The sequence below is a fragment of the Bombina bombina genome, chromosome 2, assembly GCF_027579735.1.
Source record: "Bombina bombina isolate aBomBom1 chromosome 2, aBomBom1.pri, whole genome shotgun sequence".
NCBI lineage: Eukaryota > Metazoa > Chordata > Amphibia > Anura > Bombinatoridae > Bombina > Bombina bombina.
Window position 1 is genome coordinate 332,366,330 of NC_069500.1, and position 24,440 is coordinate 332,390,769.

The 24,440-nt window shown below is 40.1% G+C and overlaps 1 protein-coding gene across 1 annotated transcript in view; it reads left to right on the plus strand.

Annotated features, from left to right (window-relative positions):
* Positions 1 to 24,440, plus strand: part of FBXO21 (F-box protein 21) — a 162,051-nt gene that overhangs the window by 108,652 nt on the left and 28,959 nt on the right. Inside the window, exons 10-11 of the mRNA XM_053701685.1 lie at positions 18,295 to 18,479; positions 20,023 to 20,180. Of these exons, the coding sequence (XP_053557660.1) occupies positions 18,295 to 18,479; positions 20,023 to 20,180 (343 nt within the window). The remainder of the gene's footprint in view (positions 1 to 18,294; positions 18,480 to 20,022; positions 20,181 to 24,440) is intronic.

The window sequence follows — 24,440 nt, forward strand, 5'->3', positions numbered from 1 at the left end:
CTCCTTCGTCTACACCAGTCTTGCCCATACAGGAGGCCCCTAGTACATCTAGTGCGCCAATACTCCTTACTATGCAACATTTAACGGCTGTAATGGATAATTCTATCAAAAACATTTTAGCCAATATGCCCACTTATCAGCGAAAGCGCGACTGCTCTGTTTTAGTAAATTCTGTAGAGCATGAGAACGCTGATGATATGGTTTCTGAAGGGCCCCTACACCAGTCTGAGGGGGCCAGGGAGGTTTTGTCTGAGGGAGAAATTTCAGATTCAGGAAACATTTCTCAACAAGCTGAACCTGATGTGATTACTTTTAAATTTAAGTTGGAACATCTCCGCGCTCTGCTTAAGGAGGTGTTATCCAATTTGGATGATTGTGATTATCTGGTCATTCCAGAACCACTATGTAAAATGGAAAAGTTCTTAGAGGCCCCGGGGCCCCCCGAAGCTTTTCCTATATCCAAGCGGGTGGCGTACATTGTTAGTAAAGAATGGGACAGGCCCGGTATACCTTTAGTACCTCCCCCCATATTTAAAAAATTGTTTTCCTATAGTCGACCCCAGAAAGGACTGATGGCAGACAGTCCCCAAGGTCGAGGGGGCGGTTTCTACTCTACACAAGCGCGCCACTATACCCATAGAAGATAGTTGTGCTTTCCAAGATCCTATGGATAAAAAATGAGAAGGTCTGCTAAAAAAAGATATTTGTTCAGCAAGGTTCCCTTCTACAACCAATTGCATGCATTGTCCCTGTCACTGCAGCCGCGTGTTTCTAGTTTGATGAGCTAGGAAAGGCGATTATTAGTAATTCTTCTTCTTATGAGGAGATTATGGACAGAATTCGTGCTCTTAAATTGGCTAATTCTTTCACCCTAGACGCCACCTTGCAATTGGCTAGGTTAGCGGCGAAAAAATTCTGGGTTTGCTATTGTGGCGCAGAGCGCTTTGGTTAAAATCTTGGGCAGCGGATGCGTCTTCCAAGAACAAATTGCTTGACATTCCTTTCAAGGGGAAAACACTCTTTGGCCCTGACTTGAAAGAGATTATCTCTGATATCACTGGGGGCAAGGGCCACGCCCTTCCTCAGGATAGGTCTTTTCAAGACCAAAAATAAACCTAAGTTTCGTCCCTTTCGCAGAAACGGATCAGCCCCAAGGGCTACGTCCTCTAGGCAGGAAGGTAATACTTCTCAAGCCAATCCAGCCTGGAGACCTATGCAAGGCTGGAACAAAGGAAAGCAGGCCAGGAAACCTGCCACTGCTACCAAGACAGCATGAAATGCGGGCCCCCGATCCGGGACCGGATCTGGTGGGGGGCAGACTCTCTCTCTTCGCTCAGGCTTGGGCAAGAGATGTTCTGGATCCTTGGGCGCTAGAAATAGTCTCCCAAGGTTATTCTCTGGAGTTCAAGGGGCTTCCTCCAAGGGGGAGGTTCCACAGGTCTCAGTTGTCTTCAGACCACATAAGAAGACAGGCATTCTTACATTGGGTAGAAGACTTGCTAAAAATGGGAGTGATTCATCCTGTTCCATTAGGAGAACAAGGGATGGGGTTCTACTCCAATCTGTTCATAGTTCCCAAAAAAGAGGGAACGTTCAGACCAATCTTAGATCTCAAGATCTTGAACAAGTTTCTCAAGGTTCCATCGTTCAAGATGGAAACCATTCGAACACTTCTTCCTTCCATCCAGGAAGGTCAATTCATGACCAAGGTGGATTTCAAGGATGCGTATCTACATATTCCTATCCACAAGGAACATCATCGGTTCCTAAGGTTTGCATTCCTGGACAAGCATTTCCAGTTCGTGGCGTTTTCTTTCGGATTAGCCACTGCTCCTAGGATTTTCTCATAGGTACTAGGGTCCCTTCTGGCGGTGCTAAGACCAAGGGGCATTGCTGTAGTACCTTACTTGGACGACATTCTGATTCGAGCGTCGTCCCTTCCTCAAGTAAAGGCTCACACGGACATTGTCCTGGCCTTTCTCCGATCTCACGGATGGAAAGTGAACGTGGAAAAGAGTTCTCTATCTCCGTCAACGAGGGTTCCCTTCTTGGGAACTATAATAGACTCCTTAGAAATGAGGATTTTTCTGACAGAAGCCAGAAAAACAAAACTTCTAGACTCTTGTCGGATACTTCATTCCGTTCCTCTTCCTTCCATAGCGCAGTGCATGGAAGTGATAGGTTTGATGGTAGCGGCAATGGACATAGTTCCTTTTGTGCGCATTCATCTAAGACCATTACAACTGTTCATGCTCAGTCAGTGGAATGGGGACTATTCAGACTTGTCTCCGAAGATACAAGTAAATCAGAGGACCAGAGACTCATTCCGTTGGTGGCTGTCCCTGGACAACCTGTCACAAGGGATGACCTTCCGCACACCAGAGTGGGTCATTGTCACGACCGACGCCAGTCTGATGGGCTGGGGCGCGGTCTGGGGATCCCTGAAAGCTCAGGGTCTTTGGTCTCGGGTAGAATCTCTTCTACCGATAAATATTCTGGAACTGAGAGCGATATTCAATGCTCTCAAAGCTTGGCCTCAGCTAGCGAGGGCCAAGTTCATACATCAACCATCAGGGGGGAACAAGGAGTTCCCTAGCGATGGAAGAAGTGACCAAAATCATTCTATGGGCGGAGTCTCACTCCTGCCACCTGTCTGCTATCCACATCCCAGGAGTGGAAAATTGGGAAGCGGATTTTCTGAGTCGTCAGACATTGCATCCGGGGGAGTGGGAACTCCATCCGGAAATCTTTGCCCAAGTCACTCAACCGTGGGGCATTCCAGACATGGATCTGATGGCCTCTCGTCAGAACTTCAGAGTTCCTTACTACGGGTACAGATCCAGGGATCCCAAGGCGGCTCTAGTGGATGCACTAGTAGCACCTTGGACCTTCAAACTAGCTTATGTGTTCCCGCCGTTTCCTCTCATCCCCAGGCTGGTAGCCAGGATCAATCAGGTGAGGGCGTCGGTGATTTTGATAGCTCCTGCGTGGCCACGCAGGACTTGGTATGCAGATCTGGTGAATATGTCATCGGCTCCACCATGGAAGCTACCTTTGAGACGAGACCTTCTTGTTCTAGGTCCGTTCGACCCACTCCAGCTGACTGCTTGGAGATTGAACGCTTGATCTTATCAAAGCGAGGGTTCTCAGATTCTGTTATTAATACTCTTGTTCAGGCCTGAAAGCCTGTAACCAGAAATATTACCACATAATTTGGTATATCTGTTGGTGTGAATCTGCAGGATTCCCTTGGGACAAGGTTAAGATTCCTAAGAGTCTATCCTTCCTTCGAGAAGGATTGGAAAAAGGATTATCTGCAAGTTCCTTGATGGGACAGATTTCTGCCTTGTCTGTGTTACTTCACAAAAAGCTGGCAGCTGTGCCAGATGTTCTAGCCTTTGTTCAGGCTCTGGTTAGAATCAAGCCTGTTTACAAAATTTTGACTCCTCCTTGGAGTCTCAACCTAGTTCTTTCAGTTCTTCAGGGGGTTCCGTTTGAACCCTTACATTCCGTTGATATTAAGTTATTATCTTGGAAAGTTTTGTTTTGGGTTGCAATTTCTTCTGCTAGAAGAGTTTCAGAATTATCTGCTCTGCAGTGTTCTTCTCCTTATCTGGTGTTCCATGCAGATAAGGTGGTTTTGCGTACTAAACCTGGTTTTCTTCCAAAAGTTGTTTCTAACAAAAACATTAACCAGGAGATAGTTGTGCCTTCTTTGTGTCCTAATCCAGTTTCAAAGAAGGAACGTTTGTTGCACAACTTGGATGTAGTTCGTGCTCTCAAATTTTACTTAGCAGCTACTAAGGATTTCAGACAAACTTCGTCTTTGTTTGTTGTTTATTCTGGTAAACGGAGAGGTCAAAAAAGCAACTTCTACCTCTCTCTCCTTCTGGATTAAAAGCATTATCCGATTGGCTTATGAGACTGCCGGACGGCAGCCTCCTGAAAGAATCACAGCTCACTCCACTAGGGCTGTGGCTTCCACATGGGCCTTCAAGAACGAGGCTTCTGTTGATCAGATATGTAAGGCAGCGACTTGGTCTTCACTGCACACTTTTTCTAAATTTTACAAATTTGATACTTTTGCTTCTTCTGAGGCTATTTTTTGGGAGAAAGGTTTTGCAAGCCGTGGTGCCTTCCATTTAGGTGACCTGATTTGCTCCCTCCCTTCATCCGTGTCCTAAAGCTTTGGTATTGGTTCCCACAAGTAAGGATGACGCCGTGGACCGGACACACCTATGTTGGAGAAAACAGAATTTATGTTTACCTGATAAATTACTTTCTCCAACGGTGTGTCCGGTCCACGGCCCGCCCTGGTTTTTTTAATCAGGTCTGATAATTTATTTTCTTTAACTACAGTCACCACGGTAACATATGGTTTCTCCTATGCAAATATTCCTCCTTAACGTCGGTCGAATGACTGGGGTAGGCGGAGCCTAGGAGGGATCATGTGACCAGCTTTGCTGGGCTCTTTGCCATTTCCTGTTGGGGAAGAGAATATCCCACAAGTAAGGATGACGCCGTGGACCGGACACACCGTTGGAGAAAGTAATTTATCAGGTAAACATAAATTCTGTTTTTAGATTTTTTTTAAATGTTTTATGTTTTTATGTTTCTGGTAGCATCTCCCTGTACACCAATATAGCTATGGGATTTGTCCTTCTCAGGCACTGTGGAATTGATTTATTTTGGTTGGTTGCCCACAAATATGCATTTTCTCTTAGCTTCAATATCAGTTTAAACAGTTTTAAAGGGACAGTAAACATTAAACACATGCACTTTCTATTAAAAAAATTGTGCATAACTCTTTTAATTTATGTTCAAACTTATGTAATAGCTGCAATATAAATAGAGAACTATAAAACTAGTTCCATAGACCTCTCCTCTGGCAGCCCTCATGCCTGAAGCAGTTTCTTCTTTAATATACAAACCACGGGTTCAGCCAAGGCGCCCACTCCCTTCCCTTGCATTCATGACTCAGCCTGTCTGTCTATCAAACATACGCTTTTCAAACTTGTCTCTCATTACACTAATATAGCATTACGTTTCACCTTCTACTTTGGTCTGGCCACTTTAGAGACAGATGTCTGCTCCTTGAAGGTGGGCAGACAGAGTAATACAGGTAGAGTGCATCATTAGATAATAATGGTGCAGTAAATACCCGTCTCATTGAGTATATCGCCCAATGATGATATCTGTTAAAAACAAGTTACCTCGGGACTGTCTGAGTAGCTTTCATGGCAATCGTTTTAAAAGAATGTATTTAATTAACTCATGCACTGATAACAAAACTGTCCACATATATTAATTAAAGGGACACACTAAACAAATGCTAAATAGAGTGATGCGTTCAAAAAAGATTAGTCTAAAAAATACATCCACATGTTATTCTCAAAGTTTTTATAGTTGTTTACATTTTGACACCATAAGTGTAAAGTTTTAGTGTCTAGAAAACAATGGGAGCTGCCATGTTGTAACTTAGGTTACCTTCTCTGCTGTGGCCAATTAGTGACCGTTATAAATAGGTCACTATAGTGTGCAGCCAATGGATGTATGGAATATAAGAGTCTTCTGCACTTGCATTTCTAACAGGAACTGAAAAGCTCATAATTTCAGAATGGAATTACAGAAAATGTGACAAAATAAAGAAAGAAAGTATATTGCTGACTTTATATATATATATATATATATATATATATATATATATATATATGATTTATCATTTTATATTACCATCTCAAAGTGTTTAATGTCACTTTAAGTAACTGACACTTTTTGAATACAAAGTGAATTTAAAGGGATATAGAAACCAAAACAGTTTCTTTTGTGATTCAGGCAGAGCATACTATTTTTAAAAAATTTCTGATTTATTTTCTTTATCAAATTTGCTTCTTTCCCATGATATTCTGTGTTGAAGAGATTCCTATGTAGGCATCTGGAGCACTAGATGGCAGGAAATAGATTACTTTCTAACAAAACTCCATATAGTGCTCCAGAAATGGGCAGGCTTCTGAGCTTATGTCCCTTCTTTTCAACAAAAGATAACAAGAGAACGAAGAAAAATAATTATAGAAGTAAATTAGAAAGTTGTTTAAAATCACATGCTGTTTCTGAATTATGAAAGAAATATTTCATGTGCCCTTAACTTTACTGTCCCTTTAACTTAATTAGATATTAGACTCAAATACTGTTATTCACTTCTGGACAGGTTGCTTGTTCTCTCTCTCCCCCCGGGATGCTGTAGTTTGTTTGACCCAGCTACATGCATTTGCACCCTGGCCCAAGACAGCGTTGCAGAGAAAAATGTTGCTCACATTTTCTAAACAAATGGTCTGATTTGGGTATATAACTAGCATAAAATAGGCTTCAAGTTGCAGGTTATATAGTTTGCATAAGGAGGATACAGGAGTTGTGTGTCTGATCCGAGTCATATTAAATTGTAGATGATACAGGGCTATATATCACACTTAAGTCCCGATATTCAAAACATTGAATCCGGTATATTCCAAAAATATAGAATTAAATCTTTTTCTATTGGCGGATTGGACTAAGAATTCAAAAATCAGCCAATAGAAATGCAAGGACACCTCTATATAAAGGGAACCTCACATTCAATGTACGGCAGAGACTGCATGAAGAGGACGTCGGATGGAAGATCAGAAGAAAAGAAGAAGCTTCAAATAGAAGTTTAGAAGATGGATGGAAGAGGACAGCCCCAGAGGAGCATCACCAAGGAAGAATACAGAAGAGGAGTATCGCCAAAGCTTCCAACCTAAGCAGCCGGATTTAACTTTTGGGGTTTAGCATTAGGGAATTTTTTTTGGAGGGGTTTAGTTTGTGTTTAGCAAAAGAGCTAAATCACTGATGCCCTTTTCAGGGCATCTTTTTTAGGATAGGCTTTTTGGGCTTTATTTTTTAGCAAAAGAACTTAATTACTGATGTCCTTTTCAGGGAATCTTAAATAAATAAATAGCGCTGTGTAATAGCTCAGGTGCACTAAAGCATAAGTCAATGAGAACACTGTCAAATAGCGTGAGTATGCTAAATCATAGTAAAAACTCTTATAGTAAATAGCACTGTCTAATAGTATGGCTGCATTAAAGTGTAATATATCAAAGATTGCCATTGTCAGTGCAACTGTGCTAACCCATAGTAGGACAATAACTCCTACATCACAGAGAGCTAAATCTATGTCAAAATAGTGTGGTACTGCACTAAACATAATAGCACTATTTTAAGTTATAACCTATAATTTTACCTTAGAAGCGCTATGCATAATATCATAGCTCATCTCACTATTTCTAGTAGGGTAACAATATTAACGTGAATGTAAACTTGAGCGTACTCGCGAGTACGCTCAAGGTTACATTCACTTTAATGTTTCTAACGGGCCTTCTTCATAGTGCGCTAAAATATAAAACAGTTTATGAGTGCAATATATAAAGATCAACATAGATACATACAATAATATAAATCCTTAGAATAATTTGAGTCCACAGGCCTAAGAGTGTAAAACCAATCCTAGACATTCATGTAACAACATAACATAGGTGTCAAGTAAGATCCATCATCATATCGGTATGACAGGGCAAAACCAGTACAGAGGAATTAAAGTTATGGATATTATTGCTGATGTTAGAGGCACAACATTCCAGGTGTTTGTTATTGTTTATAATGTAAAAATTTTACATTATAAACTCCTTAAAGGGACAGTCAATACCAAAATTGTTATTGTTTAAAAAGATAGATAACGCCTTTATTACCCATACCCCAGATTTGCACAATCAGCAATGTTATTAATATACTTTATAACATTTAAACCTCTAAATTTCTGCCTGTTTCTAAGCCACTACAGACAGCCTCTTATCACATGCTTTTTTAATAGCTTTTCACAACAAGAGACTGCTACTTCATGTTGGCCATATAGATAACATTGTGCTCTCTCCCGTGAAGTTGTGCATGACACAGCACCAATCGGCTAAAATACAAGTCAATAGATTATAATTAAATAGCCATGTGATCAGGGGGCTGTCAAAAGAGGCTTAGATACAAGGTAATCAGAGAGGTTAAAAGTATATTAAAATAACAATGTTGGCTATGCAAGACTGGGGAATGGGTAATGGGTAATAAAGACATTAGCTATCTTTTTAAAGTACTAGTAAACACAGTAGATTTGCATAATCAACAAATGCATGATAACAAGACAATGCAATAGCACTCTGACAATTTTAAAAGTTATGCCTCTTTCCACTCCCCCTGTACCATGTGACAGCCATCAGCCAATCACAAATGCATAATCGTTTATTCTGTGAATTCTTGCACATGCTCAGTAGGAGCTGGTGACCCAAAAAGTTTAAATATAAAAATACTGTGCTTATTTTGTTAATGGAAGTAAATTGGAAAGTTGTTTAAAATTGCATGCTCTATCTGAATAATGAAAGTTTAATTTTGACTTGTGTCCCTTTTAAACAATAAAACATTTAAAGTTTACTGTCTCTGTAATAAATGATCCACTTACGTTCGCATGACAACATATGGTTGTTATCCACATAATGTATTTAGTGTGAATGACTACCACATGTCATGGAGCTTTTGGAGCCCACCATGCCCCTCCCCTGTACTTACCTCTGTATACCTGTTTACCAAGTGACCCAGCATCGCCAAGGGAATCAGAAGATGGTGTTGACGTCACAGAAACCCAAAAGCTACACAGAGCTTAAAGAAGCTGGATGAGTGGTAAGTATTTATTCTCCTCAATCTTAGCTCTTTTAAGTCCTAGAAACCCCCAAGACCCACCATTTTAAAAGTAATCAGTGTTTTAAAGGGACAGTCTAGTCAAAAATTAACTTTCATGGTTCAGATAGGGCACGTCATTTTAAACAACTTTCCAATTTACTTTTATTATCAATTTTGCTTTGTTCTCTTGGTATTCTCTTGGTATTCTTAGTTGAAAGCTAAACATAGGTAGACTTATATGCTAATTTCTTAGCCCTTGAAGGCCGCCTCGTATCAAAATGCATTTTGACAGTTTTTCACAACTAGAGGGCGTTAAGTCGTGTGTCATATAGATAACATTGTGCCCGTGGAGTTACCTAGGAGTCAGCACTGATTGGCTATAATGCAAGTCTGTCAAAAGAACTGAAATTAGGGGTCAGTCTGCAGAGGCTTAGATACAAGGTAATCACAGAGGTAAAAAGTGTATTAATATAACCGTGTTGGTTATGCAAAACTGAGGAAGGGGTGATAAAGGCTATTTATCTTTTTAAACATTAAAAATTCTGGTGTAGACTGTCCCTTTAAGTACAATATTTAAAAAATAAAAAACATAATTTCTTTTACAAGATATGACGAGTCCACGGATTTCATCCTTACTTATGGGATATCGCCTCCTGGTCAGCAGGAGGAGGCAAAGAGCTCCACAGCAGAGCTGCATAAATAGCTCCTCCCTTCCCTCCCCCTCTAGTCATTCTCTTTGCCTGTGTTAGTGATAGGAAGAGGCAAAGTGAGGTGTTAGTTATAGATTCTTCAATCAAGTGTTTATTATTTTTAAGGTAGTGCCACAGTGTGCTACTTTGTTCTGGGGTATAGCCTAGATAAAATCACTCTCCTCAGTGCAAAAAGAGAAGCATTTGGTGGCTTCAAAGCAATGGGAACTTGTGGGACATAATTCTAACTGTGCCTCCCATAGATGTATGCTGCCCTGCTCGTAAAAGTCTGAGGGAGTAACTGCTCAGTACTTTTTATTTCCACAGGCCAATGTGAAGAGGAGGAAAGAACTTTACAAGCCGGGTGAGATGCCTTTCTGCTGGGAAGACAAAGTCTAAGGTAAGTGCAAATCTTTATTTTCTGGAAACACGCACACAGAAATGATTTAGCACCTTATTTATGGACTATCCCTGGGATGGGGGTAAGTTTCCACGGCAGTTCTGTACATCACAAGCTACACTCCCAACGGCTTATTACTACTTTGACAGCCGGCGGAGAGGCTTATCCTATCAAGGTTATATAAGTTATATAAGGCTTATCAAGTTATATAGGAGTCTTGTAAGGGTATGTGTTATGTTACTTATCCCTGTGTCTTCCGCTTGCTATTACTGACAAGCCAACAGAAAGGGTGCTCATATTTAAGCATCATGTGCTCTAACATAAGGTTCCAATGTGTTATTCCGGTAACAAGGGGAACTGACTGGGAGCTTTATTATGTTTTGCGACTGTTGTTTTTCTAACGCTGACCCTGTTCACTTCAGCTTAGACTAGGCATTGCGTTCCTCAGCCGACAGGGAAATTTCTGTGTCCCATTCATACGGAGTGTACTGAGATGGCACCCGACAGGGGACTTGGTGCCTTTTAGTGTGTATTACTTTAGTGCTGACTGGGGCTCCCGACGGCTCCATTTTTTTGCCGTGCTCCGGAGATTGAGCTCGTTACGCCCACGATTGGCGGAGCCTCGTTACGCGCCATTGTGTGCGCGCATTTACCTCATTGATCTTCCGGCGGCTTCATTTTTTTCCCTCGCACTACTTGTTTGCATACGCCCACAAAGGGGCGGAGAGTTGTTAGTTCCATTGTGCGTGCGCTATTTGGCTCATTTCTCTAATGGGTCGCATGGTGCCTCCCCGGCTGTTTTTCAAAAGAACAGCATACAGCTGGGAGGTTTTTCTCGCACTGTCTAGAGAGTTTTTAGAGTGCTTTTAGAGTGAGGTGACGTCTTCTCTGTCAAGGTAGGCAGAGAGGCGTCACAGGGGGCACGAATTCCAAGTAAAGATAGAATTAATTGGAGGTGCAGCTAATATGATCTGTATTATCAATCACATGATGCATTGCATATATTTTGACCCTTATATGTAAGGAACATTCTCAGATGGTGTTGTTCCACATGTGTTATGAGAACTTCCTTCAGTATTGGTTCCTATAAGCAGCATTTTGACTCTTGGCAATTTTTTACATAGATCTTGCCTCTATTTTCTTTTACATAAATTATACATGCTGTTGTAAGGTTTCTTTACATAGAGAACACTGCTCAGGGACTTAACCAGTTCGTTTTGCAAGTTACTTTCTGAGCGGTCTCTGCGTTATGCAGTATTGTGTGAGACTATAACAGAGTTTTTATTTTGCTACTGTTTATTGGTGTGTCTCCATCCTTTGTGACTTAGAATGGCACGCACGCGCTCAACTATACTGTTTCCTTTAAAATTTAAAGAGATACAGGACAGCATTTGAGCTCTTAATTAGCTACTTCATTTATTTCAGCTGCTCCTTTGCTGATTACAAAACCAAGGAGCTGAGTTGATCTTGGCAGGCGTTCCCTAAGGAGGGAGCTATCTCTTCCCTAACTAAGCATACGACTGTCCCTATTGAGGACAGTTGTGCTTTCAAAGACCCCATGGATAAAAAATTGGAGGGTCTTCTCACAAAGCTATATGTTCATCAAGGACTTCTATTGCATCCGACGGCCTGCATTGTAACTGTCACAACTGCGGCTGCTTTTTGGTTTGACATTCTAGAATGAGTCTCTTATGACTGGGACTTCTTTAGGGGAAATACCGAATAGAATTAAGGCCCTTAAGCTGGCTAATTCTTTTGTTACGGATGCCGCCTTTCAGATCGCCAAATTGGCGGCTAAGAATGCAGGATTTTCCATTCTAGCGCACAGAGCCTTATGGTTAAAATCTTGGTCTGCGGATGTGTCCTCTAATCCAAACTTTTGGCTATTCCTTTCAAGGGGAAGACCCTATTCGGGCCTGACTTAAAAGAGATCATTTCTGACATTACGGGAGGTAAGCGTCACCTCCTACCTCAGGATAAAACATCTAAGCAGAGGGGTAGACAGAGTAATTTTCGTTCCTTTCGAATTTTCAAGGGAGTCCCCTCTTCCGATAAACAGGACGGGAATTTTGCACAAGCCAAGTCCGTCTGGAGACCCAACCAGGCTTGGAACAAGGGTAAACAACCCAAGAAGCCTGCTGCTGCTCCCAAGACAGCATGAAGGGGCGGCCCCCGATCTGGGACTGGATCTAGTAGGGGGCAGACTTTCTATCTTTGTCCAGGCTTGGATAAGAGTCGTTCAGGATCCCTGGACACTAGAAATCGTGTCTCAAGGGTATCAGTTGGAGTTCAAAAATTCCTTCCCAAGGGGAAGGTTTCTTCTTTCACGATTGTCAGTAGACCAGATAGAGAGAGGCGTTCTTACGTTGTGTAAAAAACCTCTCCACTATGGGAGTAATTTGTCCCATTTCAAAACGGGAACAGGGGCAGGGGTTTTACTCAAACCTCTTCGTGGTTCCCAAAAAAGGATCGTTCCGACCCATTTTAGATCTCAAGAGTCTAAACAAGTTTCTCAGAGTCCCATCCTTCAAGATGAAGACTATTCAGATAATTCTTCCATTGATCCAGGAGGGTCAATATATGACTACCGTGGACTTAAAGGATGCATATCTTCATATTCCTATCCACAAAGATCATTACCAGTTCCTAAGGTTTGCCTTCCTGGACAAACATTTTCAGTTTGTGGCTCTTCCTTTCAGGCTTGCCACGGCACCCAGGATCTTCAAGAAGGTTCTAGGGTCTCTGCTGGCGGTTCTCAGGCCGCGGGGCATTGCAGTGGCGCCTTATCTGGACGATATTCTGATCAAAGCGTCGTCTTATCAGCTGACAAAGTCTCATACCGACATTGTTCTATCCATTCTAAGGCCTCACGGGTGGAAGGTGAATCTAGAAAAGAGTTCACTAATTCCACAGACAAGGGTTCCTTTCCTGGGAACTCTAATAGCCTCTGTATCCATGAAAATCTTTTTGACGGAGGTCGGCTAAAGATTTTAATTACATGCCGTTCCCTTCAGTCCAATCCTCGGCCATCAGTGGCTCAGTGCATGGAGGTAATTGGATTGATGGTGGCGGAAATGGACATCATTCCATTTACTCGTTTTCATCTCAGACCTCTGCAACTGAGCATGTTCAGACAGTGGAATGGAGATTATGCAGATTTGTCTCCTCAGATAGATCTGGATCAGGAGACAAGGGACTCTCTTCTGTGGTTGTCGCCGGATCATCTGTCCCAAGGGACGTGCTTCCGCAGACCCACATGGGTGATAGTGACAACGGACGCCAGTCTACTAGGATGGGGAGCAGTCTGGAATTCCCTGAAGGCTCAGGGTGTGTGGACTCAGTCGGAGTCGCTACTTCCAATCAATATTCTGGAATTGAGAGGAATATTCAATGCGCTTCAGGCTTGGCCTCAGTTGGCTTCGGCCAAATTCATCCGATTTCAGTGCGACAACATCACGACTGTGGCTTACATCAATCATCAGGGAGGAACAAGGAGTTCCTTAGCGATGACAGAAGTATCCAAGATAATTCGGTGGGCGGAGGCTCACTCTTGTTATCTGTCAGCAATCTACATCCCAGGAGTGGACAACTGGGAAACAGATTTTTTGAGCAGACAAACATTTCATCCGGGGGAATGGGAACTCCATCCGGAGGTCTTTGCCAACCTGATTCTCAGATGGGAGCTGGATCTTATGGCATCTCGTCAGAATGCCAAACTCCCGAGATACGGATCCAGGTCCAGGGTTCCTCAGGCCGAACTGATAGATGCCTTGGCAGTGCCTTGGTCGGTTAACCTAGCTTATGTGTTTCCACCGTTTGCTCTCCTTCCTCGGGTGATTGCTCGGATCAAACAGGAGAGGGCTTCTCATTGCTCCTGCGTGGCCTCGCAGGACTTGGTATGCCGATCTGGACAGCAGCCTCCAGAACGAATTACGGCTCATTCTACTAGGGCTGTGGCTTCCTCATGGGCATTTAAAAACGATGCTTCTGTTGAACAGATTTGCAAGGCTGCAACTTGGTCGTCTCTTCTCACTTTTTCTAAATTTTACAAATTTGATACTTTTGTCTCGTCCGAGGCTGTTTTTGAGAAAGGTTCTTCAAGCAGTGGTGCCTTCTGTTTAGGTTCCTGTCTTGTCTCTCTCTTTCATCCGTGTCCTATAAGTAAGGATGAAATCCAAGGACTCGTCATATCTTGTAAAAGAAAAGGAAATTTATGCTTACCTGATAAATTTATTTCTTTTACAATATGACGAGTCCACGGCCCACCCTGTCATTTTCTATTCAACTTCAGTCACCTCTGCTCCTTGGCTTTTCCTTTCTCTTCCTAACTTCGGTCGAATGACTGGAGGGGGAGGGAAGGGAGGAGCTATTTATGCAGCTCTGCTGTGGAGCTCTTTGCCTCCTCCTGCTGACCAGGAGGCGATATCCCATAAGTAAGGATGAAATCCGTGGACTCGTCATATCGTAAAAGAAATACATTTATCAGGTAAGCATAAATTTCCTTTTTACACATAGTGAACACATATGTACACCAATAATAGGCTATCAAAAGGGTCAGGTCATCCCCAAGATCCATTTTTTAAACTTCAGAAGCCTTTCATTAAAATAAAACCTTTATATAAGTTTTAATAGCCAGGTGATCACTGTGGTAACAGTAATTGCATATCGTGGATAAATGTTTGTAAATTTGAGTAGAGGCTCATGGTAGCCCTTTGTGCACATCATAGTTGTATAGCTATACTCAAAGACCCTTATTTATATGAGAATAACACCTACTTTTTACTACAGAAAGAAAAAAAACTTATTACATTTTTAATACAAATATGCAGTTCTCACGTGTCATAATATATACATAAAATAATGGTATCATTTGAATCTGCTGCGTCTGCTGGAAGAAAACCCCCCCATTATATAATATGTTTTGGCTTAAATGTGAGCAACATCTACAAACTCCAAAACAGCTCAGTACAGAGGTGGAAAATGGCTAAGCAGGTAAAGGGTTAAAATGTTTGCTACATTTTTTAGTGGGTGGTTCTGTTAAAGCTTTTAAATAAATGCATTTATGAAATTAGAAAGTTGCTTAAAATTGCATGCTCTATCTGAATCATGAAAGATCAAATTTGGGTTCAGTGTCCCTTTAAAGGGACATGAAACCCAAAACTGTCCTTTCATGATTCAGATACAGAATACCATTTTAAACAACTTTCCAACTTACTTCTATTATCTAATGGGCTTCATTCTCTTGGTATTCTTTGTATAAGGAGCAGCAATGCACTACTGGGCACGTGCTGAGCACATTGGGTGGGCCAATAACATGAGGCATATATGTGCAGCCACCAATCAGCAGCTCCTGAGCCTACATAGGTATGCTTTTCAGCAAAGTATACCAAGAGAACAAAGCAAATTTGATAAATTGGAGAGTTGTTTCAAATCACATGCTGTATCTGAATCATGAAAGAAAAAAAAATGGGTTTCATGTCCCTCTAAGAGCTGCTATTTCTTTCTGAACCTGAGAAATAAGAACACTCTTGTGCAGTCAGGTGCAATGTGCCAGGGGCTGAGATTTCGGAATACAAAACTATTCTCAGGCTTCTGCACCTGCTTATTCTTTTTTTTTTATGACAATTTACCCTTTAAATGCTGTTTTGAACAGTTCTGTTGAAGCTACGCTCTGTCCATAGCTATAGACCTTGAGGATGTTTTGTGATGTGCTTATTTTGTCATTTTTGTTCAACCTCTTTGTTCTCTGCCACTAACATTTGTCTATAACCTCATGCATCTTTATGATTTGAGATAAATTTACTATTTTGATCATTCTTTTGAAATCCATTGATACCGTATTTGAGGCTCCATTTTTACTTAAAGGGACAGAAAAGTCAAAAGTAAACTTATATGGATTGGATAAAGCATAGCATTTGTAAACAACTTTCCTATTTACTTATATCATGAATTTTGCTTAGTTCTCTTGGTATCATTTGTTGAAGAGTAATCCGAGATGAGCTCAGGAGCATGCACGTGTCTTTAGACATCTGGCAGCAGTATTTGCTGTTGAATACACTGCTGCCATAGAATGCTTCAGGCACTTTGGACTTTTACTGTCCCTTTCACATGTTTATCATTTCTATTATTGAGTAATCCTATGCATCGATAACAGTTAAATCTATGTTTGTTCAGGACCTCTGTTTCAGTATTGACCTATATTACAAAGTGTTATTGATATTTGCAAGTGACATTGTGAGACAATATACACCTAAAACATGATTAATGAAACACACTGTACATTATGATTAAGCTAAAGGGACTACATTCTTTCCCATACTCTTGATGAGTAGCTGGCAATTGCTTTGTGAATTCATGAGCAGATTGGGAACCTAAACATAGCTAAGGCAAACAGGTCACTGCGTCAGTGTATGTATTTGCAAGCTATTTTTATTCCTACCCTGTATACATATTTAAAAGAAATCTAATGTATGTGTTTTAAATGACCATTATTTTTCCATTCAATATATCACAGAATGAAGTATTTCTCCCTTCTACCCTCAATAACCCCTAACATGCTAGATTCTAATTTGCTGCCTGGGCTGGTCAGTTGTTGACTCACAGTGACTGACTCACCTGCACTGACTGACTCACCTGTACTCGGGTAGGGAAATCCTTACAATCTGGCTGGTCTGTCAGTGACATTTGAGGACTGAACTTGAGAGACAGAGATATTAAGTGTGTTATAGGAAAATTGCCAGGTACAGTGTATAGCACTAAAAAAAAAGTTTTAGACAGCACTAAATTTTTATTCAAACCTAGCCTCCTTAGGGTAGGCGCCTGGGATTTTCTCATATTCAGTTTCTTTCATTGGGTAATAGCTAGGAGTCCCCCTCCCAGGCCCAAAGGTTATCATTAGGCGCTGAGGTCCATTTTTCACACGAGATTGTAACTATCAGCCAACAAAGATTAGTAGGAAGTACTGATAGGCTAATAAGCGTTTATAGAGTAAATACAACTGATACTGCTGCTTCATTTTAAAAGTAAATATCTTTTCATATTTTAAGGGGGAAAAAAACAACTTGCTAATACTGTGTTTTTTTTTAAATGGATGATACAATTTTTTGTGTACAAGGTCCCTTTAGTTTAGACTGAAAATGTTTGAGGGTTGAGGACTTTTGGTAGAATACAAAAGGGAATAGGGATTATCTGCTGGAGCAAGCCTAAAAGCTGTGAACACATTGAAATACAATACCTGTGTCTAAACACTGATAAGGGGAGGGGGTGGAGTTGTCTGCCCGAGACAGCTTAGCTATGTAATTAATTTTGCTTATTTTTGCCAGCAATTTTTAAACAATTTTTTAAGCAATCTATTATTAATTAGCCCTTTTAGGATACGCACAGATCAACCTATTTTATGTCCCTTTAATCAAAATCCATAGGTCCAGTGAATGTGAACAAGTTTCCCACACATTACAAGTAAGCGCAAATGGTTTTGCGCAAGTGATATCGTCTTTTTGCAAGCCTTTTTCATTTGCCATTTACGCTTCACATATATATGGATGTATTTATATATTTAGGGTAAACTGTCCCTTTAAAAAGAAAAGACACAAACATAACACAGAAAGTTTTTTTTTATGACACATTAGCAAAGAAAAAAACAATATGTATGGTGAATGAAGCAGTATTCATCAGATTTCTGCATCTATCTTCATTGGATACATAGCTTATCAGTCTCCTTTCATTGTCGCATACCTGGGTAAAGAACATTATATCTGGCACATTTTTTTCATAGCATATTTTACTTGTGATATTTCTCTGTAGCCCTTTCAGATGATACAGAAATGGCTAATAGTCTCTTAATAACCAACAAAGATTCCTGCTCTGAGGATATTTTATTAGGAAGTTGAATCAACACTTTGTTATTTATCAGTGCACTGTCTCAGTCTCTTAGGGTTGAGATTTTTTTGGCAATTTTTTCACTTTGAAACGTTTCACCAGAATTGTCTGCAATTGTTTTTATTTTTATGTTTATGCAGAATACCTTGCTGCAATACTGCATATAACTGCCTAAGGTTTTATCTAATCTATTTCTCATTTTTCATTTATTCCTTGTTTTTATCAGGATTATTTTATCTTATTATATCTGTTATTTATCATGGATCCATGAAGTTTTGTATGTAAATTTGTTTAAATTTGTCAACATTTATATTCAAGTTTTTATAATCTATATCTATGTATTAAAACATATTTTAGACAGCACTAAATTTTTATTCAAACCTAGCCTCCTTAGGGTAGGCGCCTGGGATTTTCTCATATTCATGATAGTTACAATCTCACAGCTCTATTGGTGGAGAGGGACTCATCTCTGCAAGCCTGATTAGAAAATGCTGATTTATTAAGGACGGCTCTTTGTAAATAAATAAATAAAACTGTAATAAAAAAATGTTATGACTATGACCGTTATAAACTGATATCACTGACTTGCAGGTCCTGGACATTTTACAGACCATTCAGGCTCTTGATCCATCTCAGCACGGTGCTGTAGCTTATCTAGTGCAGCATACCTTAGAGCACATAGAAAGACGCAAAGAAGACAGTGGGCCTAATGTCAAGCTGCGTTCCAATGAGAAGCAGGTCTGCTATGCTGTAGGGCTTGTAATGAGGCACAAAAGGTAAGATAGCCCAGAGGCGCTCTCTGCTGTTTGTGGTTATGGTAGCAGCACTATTATAAAGTTTAGTAAAGATCTTTTTCTGTTGCTAATTTAGTTTTTTGTAAGCATTTTACATTGAACTTAAAATCAAACAGAAAGTAAAATGATTTCTTTGACTGGAAAACAAAAAAAGAAAACATTCCTTTGTGATTAAAGATAATGGATATTTTGGTAATATCCTGCATTTTGTCATTTTGAAGTAGCTGTATACTTTTTAAAAAGTAAAAATATAATTTTAGAACCAAGTGTTTACAAAATGAGCTGTCAAATAAAATAATGACGTTGTTTGTGTAAGACAGCATAGCAAATTTGTTCAAAATCTAAGAGCTAGTCCATAAATTTAGGAGCGACCAGTGACATGAATCCCCCCCCCCCACCTTCTGCTTCATTGGCAAAGAGGCATCACAGGAGTTATTAGAGTGAGGGCTTGGCCAAAATTTGTGTTTTACAGCTGCATCCAAAGTAATGGCACATGGCTAAATTGTATGTGTGTCTAGTGGCCACTAGTGGGTGTCTTAGGAGCTCTTAGCCAGGGCCTAATTTTAAGGCACCAGTGGCTCCCAGGAGCCTGGGTTTATCACATGTTGTAAGAAATGTATGTACATAGTGGTTTACAAGAGTTAATATGTTCAACCTTAAAGTAACTGTTATTTGATTGAAGTTAATTGTAAATGTAAGTGTTTAGTTATTACCAAGATCTTTAGAAAAGAAAAGAGACTGCCCCATAAATGTTTAGTTATGTATAGTTAAAAGCAATTTTGCGATATGCTTTCCTTGCCCCCCCCCCCCCCCTTTTCTGTAGTTTTGCTAGCAAACTGACTGATTAAATGCTTCTAAAACAACAATTCTGTAAGCAATGCAATGCTAAAGTGGTCTTAATAAAGGATTTTAAACACCACCCCAGTATACTTTAAGCAGTTGCAAACAGAAGTTCATTTGTATTGAAGCCAAGGGTAAGACTTTTCAAAATGTCCTTCTCAAAAAAGCCGCATACACAGTTTTGTAAGTTGTGAGCATAAATGTAAAAATGTCATCATTGCTATGTTCAACCATCACAAATGTGTTGGGGAAAAAAAGAAAGTCTCCTAAAAAGACATCTGTTGCTAGAACAGAACACTGTGGGGACCAGTCACCAGTTATTCACACCAGCTGTGAGGCGGCTTGACATTAGGGTGCACTGTTGGGGAGAGCTTTTTGGGGTGACAACAAGTATGTGGTCTGCTTTTCCTTCTAAGCTTAAGACTAAATTATATGAGCGATATTTTAAAGTTGAACTGTAATTTTTAAAGATCTAGATTATTTTAAAAACACATTTAAATCTGCCTATGGATTAGAATAACTCATCTGTTTACTTGATTCAAAATGGTTACTCCAATTATTGCCTTACTGAAATCATGAATTTCTTGTCTATTATTAGTATATAAGGAAATAAAATGCAAAAAGTAGCATTGAGCCCTGCATTATATCTGTATAATTTATTGCCTTCTTCCCCATTCTGAATAAGATACAACTATAGCTGTGTGGTTTTCGGGTGGGATCCTGTCTGCATGATGCCGCCTGACTGGATTGAAAATATGGAAGTACATGTCCTTCAAAATGGTCCCAATCAGCCCTTTTACAGCGTCCTCTTGGAAGGAGGTGACTGCAGTTATGTGGCGCAAGGTAAGCTTAACCTATGGTAACTTGTGCATTCTCTTAGGCAGCAAGTTACTGTGTATTAATGCTACCTGTTGGTCATCGCCTTTTTGTAAAAGCAACTAGGTACAGCTATTATAGGATTGGCTGTGGCATTGCTCAACAGAAAATTTCTTTTGAAGAAGCCAAGGAAGATTGCAATGTGTTTCATAAGTGCTTACCCCCTAGAGTGTTTCCACATTTTGTAGTGTTACAAGCTGGAATTATAATTGTTATTGGGACTTGTACCATATGATTTACACAACATTTCTAGCATTTTAAAGTTAAAAAATATTTATTTTTGTGGCATAACAAAAAATAATTATATTTAAAAAACAAGACATTTGTTGGTTGCAAAAGTATTCACCATTGGTGTGAAGATTCACTTTTCAGGATAATGACCCTAAACACACAGCCATAACTACACAAGAAGGGTTTAAAACCCAAGACCGTGAATGTCTCACTCAAAGCCTAGACTTCAATCTGCTTGAGAACCATTGGCAAAACTTGAGAATTGCTGTTCACCAATGGTTCTAATACAACCTGACAGAGAATGTGCAAGAATTGCAGGATCCAAATGTGCAAAGCTGGTAGAGACTTACTTTAGAAGAAACTTTAATTGCAACCAGATGTAGTTCTGTTGTTTTTTTTGTGTGTCACAAAAAAATAATAATTTAGACCTATAAAGTGTTTGGAATATTCTGTGTTTAAAATAGTACAAATCCCAATGAAGTCCATTTTAATTCCAGGTTGTAATACTGCAAATAATGTCCAAGGGTGGTGAATATTTTTGCAAGGCTCTGTAAATTTTTATCATTAGCAAAGAAGCCCTTGTCATCTAATAAACAGTGATTGGTTCTCTTAAAAGTCATTTAGATAGGGGCTTGAATGTCTGGGATGCCATACTGAGCATGGGCAATAAACTGCCTGCTGCTAAAGCAGATGTCTCCTAGCAACACTTCAAAGGAAAATATGCTCCTTTGCCTTCCTGTAGAGAAGAAACAAGTAAATAAAAGGTAAAATCCTGTTACAATTTCTAGTAAGTATAACTCACTGCGTAGTGCTTTTTCATTACAACAACAGACTATTTTATGTGCCTTTAATATTCTGTTTGGCATGGTTGCATCTGTTGGTAGGTAAGGGGTTAAAAGAAAGTCTTAAAAACATCTGTTCTTTGCTTTTGTTTGTAACGTTTGCTACTGAAATGTGTGCACGAGAGTGTAGATCAGATTGGCAGTTAGTGGTGTGACTGATATTCTGTATCAGTACAAGGTAATCAGACCTTTATCAGTTACACCTCTGATTGTAAACACCTTATTTCGTCCTTACACCTGACGCTTACATAGGTCTATTAATTCATAGCTACTTAGTTAAATAATAAAAATAATTGCAATTAACTATTTTGTGGGTTTTAGTAACACATTTTGGTATGCGTTGGGGGATGAAATATAACTTGTATGCACTGCATTGCAAAATATCTGCATACAAAAATGAATTAATATTTATTAATATTTCAAACTAATTGCTGTTTCAGAGCATTACCAGGCCCACCCTTTGTAAAGCTTTTAGTTACTTTATCTTATCTCTTCTGCTTTGGACAGTTAGAGCAAGGTGTAAATAAGCTCCTGCACTTATCTAAGCTATTCCTGTGTTGCATGTAGTACAGTAGTATCAGGTGAAACTATAGAACACTTAAGACAATATAGACACTCCAGCGTATCTAGTTGAATAGAAGAAAAAACTATTCTCAGTCATAAATAAATAATGAATGTACACATATTGAATGTACACTGCAAACATTTTGTATGCTTGAAGAACATAAAGATGTTATTGTATGTAGTACAACAAAGTTTGCTATAAAAAAGTATTATTTCATTTGACTTTTATAACTAGATTTCTCCAACATTGGTGTGTCCGGTCCACGGCGTCATCCTTACTTGTGGGAATATCTCTTCCCCAACAGGAAATGGCAGAGTCCCAGCAAAGCTGGCCATATAGTCCCTCCTAGGCTCCGCCCACCCCAGTCATTCTCTTTGCCGTTGCACTGGCAACATCTCCACGGAGATGGTTAAGAGTATGTGGTGTTTAGTTGTAGTTTTTTTATTCTACTATCAAGAGTTTGTTATTTTAAAATAGTGCTGGTATGTACTATTTACTCTGAAACAGAAAAGGATGAAGATTTCTGTTTGTGAGAGGAAGATGATTTTAGCAGACAGTAACTAAAATCGATTGCTGTTTCCACATAGGACTGTTGAGATGAAGTAACTTCAGTTGGGGGAAACAGCAGACTTTTCTGCTTAAGGTATGACTAGCCATATTTCTAACAAGACTGTGTAATGCTGGAAGGCTGTCATTTCCCCTCATGGGGACCGGTAAGCCATTTTCTTAGTCTCAAACAGAATAAAGGGCTTAATATGGACTATAAAACTGGTAGACACTTTTATGGGCTAAATCGATTGCTTTATTTGGACATTTTATACATGTTTATGCTGATATTTCACACTTATAAACTTGGGGAACGTTTTTTAACGTCAGGCACTATGTTAGACACCTTTTCCAGTCAGGAAGGGCCTTCCCAGTTGTAGGCTGAGCCTCATTTTCGCGCCATTACTGCGCAGTTGTTTTTGAGAGCAAGACATGCAGATGCATGTGTGAGGACCTGAAAGTAGTTGGAAAAGTTCCTAAAAGGCGTCATTTGGTATCGTATTCCCCTCTGGGCTTGGTAAAGTCACAGCAAAGGCTGTAGCTGGGACTGTATAGGGGTTAAATCTGTAACCGGCTCCGGTTTCGTTATTTTAAGGGTTAAAGCTCTGAAAATTGGTGTGCAATACTTTTTGGTAAATTTTGAACAATTCCTTCATATTTTTTCACATATTCAGTAATAAAGGTTTTGTTTTAAAACGGTTTTTGTGCCTTATTGACAAGTTTAAGCCTGTTTAACATGTCTGTGCCTTCAGATAAGCTATGTTCTATATGTATGAAAGCCAATGTGTCTCCCCCTTCAAAATTGTGTGATAATTGTGCCAAAGCGTCCAAACAAAGTAAGGACAGTACTGCCACAGATAATGAAATTGCCCAAGATGATTCCTCAGATGAAGGGAGTAGACATGGTTCTACATCATCTCCTTCTGTGTCTACGCCAGTTTTGCCCACGCAGGAGGCCCCTAGTACTTCTAGCGCGCCAATGCTTATTACCATGCAACAATTGACGGCTGTAATGGATAACTCCATAGCAAATATTTTATCCAAAATGCCTGCATATCAGAGAAAGCGCGATTGCTCTGTTTTAAACACCGAAGATCAGGAGGGCGCTGATGATAATTGTTCTGTCATACCCTCACACCAATCTGAAGGGGCCATGAGGGAGGTTTTGTCAGATGGGGAAATTTCAGATTCAGGAAAAATTTCTCAACAGGCTGAACCTGATGTTGTGACATTTAAATTTAAATTAGAACATCTCCGCGCACTGCTTAAGGAGGTATTATCTACTCTGGATGATTGTGACAACTTGGTCATTCCAGAGAAATTATGCAAGATGGACAAGTTCCTAGAGGTTCCGGTGCACCCCAACGCTTTTCCTATACCCAAGCGGGTGGCGGACATAGTGAATAAGGAGTGGGAGAAGCCCGGCATACCTTTTGTTCCCCCTCCTATATTTAAGAAATTATTTCCTATGGTCGACCCCAGAAAGGACTTATGGCAGACAGTCCCTAAGGTCGAGGGGGCAGTTTCTACTCTAAACAAGCGCACTACTATTCCTATCGAGGATAGTTGTGCTTTCACAGATCCTATGGATAAAAAATTGGAAGGTTTGCTTAAAAAGATTTTTGTACAGCAAGGTTACCTTCTACAACCCATTTCGTGCATTGTTCCTGTCACTACAGCAGCGTGGTTCTGGTTCGAGGAACTAGAAAAGTCGCTCAGTAGAGAGACTCCATATGAGGAGGTTATGGACAGAGTTCACGCACTTAATTTGGCTAACTCTTTTATTTTAGATGCCGCTTTGCAATTAGCTAGATTAGCAGCGAAAAATTCAGGGTTTGCAATTGTGGCGCGCAGAGCGCTTTGGCTAAAGTCTTGGTCAGCGGATGTATCATCCAAGACAAAATTGCTTAACATCCCCTTCAAGGGTAAAACTCTCTTTGGACCAGAATTGAAAGAGATTATCTCAGACATCACTGGGGGAAAGGGTCACGCCCTCCCACAAGATAGGCCTTTCAAGGCCAAGAATAAGTCTAATTTTCGTTC